Here is a 1692-nt window from a genome sequence, read left to right on the forward strand (position 1 = left end):
ATGATGAAGAAGTCAATGCGGTTCAGATCCACCTGATTGGTGCAGGAGCCGAGAGCAGAGTGTTCTCTCCCAGGCAGGTCCCAGAGGATGACCTGCGGAAGTGATGGATGCGGGTAACCCCTGGCCTTCATCGTCTGGATGCCAGTCTGAGCGGCGCCCGGCTTATCTGCACGTTTGCCCAGCATGTTGTTGATGAAGGAGGACTTCCCCGAGCCCGGCTCACCCACTACGGCGACATTGAGCAGCACGTTGCTAAAATAATGCAGCGGTTTCGCTTCCACCATGGAGAGGGCGTTAGACAGAGTCTCCTGATGAATAGGGAGCTGAAATTCTTCCATGGCTGTAGCTCTGGATGTTCTGCAGTGAAAAGGAGGAGGGAGGTTTTAGCTTCACCGGTTCCTAACACCGTTTTACAAGCAAGAAAATTGTCTGTTCTTAGAGATGTGAAGGCCCGGAAAAAAAACGGAAAAATTCCTGAAGCCTTTTTGTTTTTTTCCGAAAAATTGGAAAAATTGAAAAAGGGAAAAAATGATTATGGAACATTTTATTTTAACATGATGAATAAAATATTTTAAGACAAGGTGTTCAAACATTTTCCAAATCATTTCTAATATATATATATATGGTATCAGATTGATCTAATTTCTGTGCACTGAGGACAAGCAAGTCCTAGGTTACAAACTGAACTCTCCAATGCAAGAACAAGATGCATTTCTTCCTTTAGGAGGTGCGATTGTCAGAAGAAAATAAAAAAGTTTCAGTTTTGTTTTTGCATGTGGGTGGGTATTCTGTTTGTAATAATTGTTTGGATACACTATATTTTTAATATGCTAGTTGTGATAATTTCATGCCAAGTAAAAATGTCCATAGTCATATTTTATGTTCCTAAAGTAACAGAATGACTTTCAATCTAGAAAAGACAAAAGAAATGCTAATGTAGCATTTTTTTCAATTTTTCCAAAAATTTCCGTTTCCCCCCGAAAAAAAACCCCCCCCGAAAAAAACCGGAAAAAACCCGGGGGGGGGGGGGTTTCTGAGCTTCAAAATTTCCAGAAATTTTACATCTCTATCTGTTCTACATTAAAAAAAAAATTAATGTTATTTTATAGTCTGCCTTTCCTGCTGGCACTCAAGGTGGATCACACAGTGCAGGTCATTGCAATCCACAGGATGGGATAGCCAATAAACAATGAAGTAACATTTCAGTTGTACAACCTACTAGAAATCTTTTTTTTTTATGGCCCCCCGTAGGGAATTTTTTATTTGCATTTACTAAAAACTACAACCAACTAAAAACTACAACCAACTAAAAACTACAACCAACTAGAAATCTAAAGACAGAACTGAAACAAAGCATTAGTCTGTACCAGTGTTCCCTCTAAACTGTGGAGTCTTGTGAGCAAAAATTCTACTTTGTGAGCTACTGGCATTAACGCTGTGAGCGAGCAATTTGGCTGCTGCATAAATTAGGTTGCTCAGGAGCCCTCCTTCCTGAGCTGAGACAAAAACGTGTGAGCTGGAGGCTAAAAAACTGTGAGCTAGCTCACACTAACTCAGCTTAGAGGGAACACTGGTCTGTACTGAATCAGACCACCAGCCATCAAGGTCAGTGCTGTCTACTCAGACTGGCAACAGCTCTCCAGGGTCTCAGGGAGAGGTCTTTCACATCACCTGCTACGGGGTCTTCTCAGC

At 41.5% G+C, this 1692-nt stretch overlaps 1 protein-coding gene across 1 annotated transcript in view; it reads right to left on the reverse strand.

Moving 5' to 3' along the window:
• Positions 1-349, reverse strand: part of LOC107125844 (interferon-inducible GTPase 5-like) — a 1665-nt gene extending 1316 nt beyond the window's left edge. Inside the window, exon 1 of the mRNA XM_015429305.1 lies at positions 25-349. Coding sequence (XP_015284791.1) covers positions 25-338 — 314 coding nt within the window. The 5' untranslated portion in view covers positions 339-349. The remainder of the gene's footprint in view (positions 1-24) is intronic.
• Between the last annotated feature and the right edge of the window lie 1343 nt (positions 350-1692).

The sequence above is a fragment of the Gekko japonicus genome, unplaced genomic scaffold, assembly GCF_001447785.1.
Source record: "Gekko japonicus isolate JY-2015 unplaced genomic scaffold, Gekko_japonicus_V1.1 scaffold4968, whole genome shotgun sequence".
Taxonomy (NCBI): Eukaryota; Metazoa; Chordata; class Lepidosauria; order Squamata; family Gekkonidae; genus Gekko; species Gekko japonicus.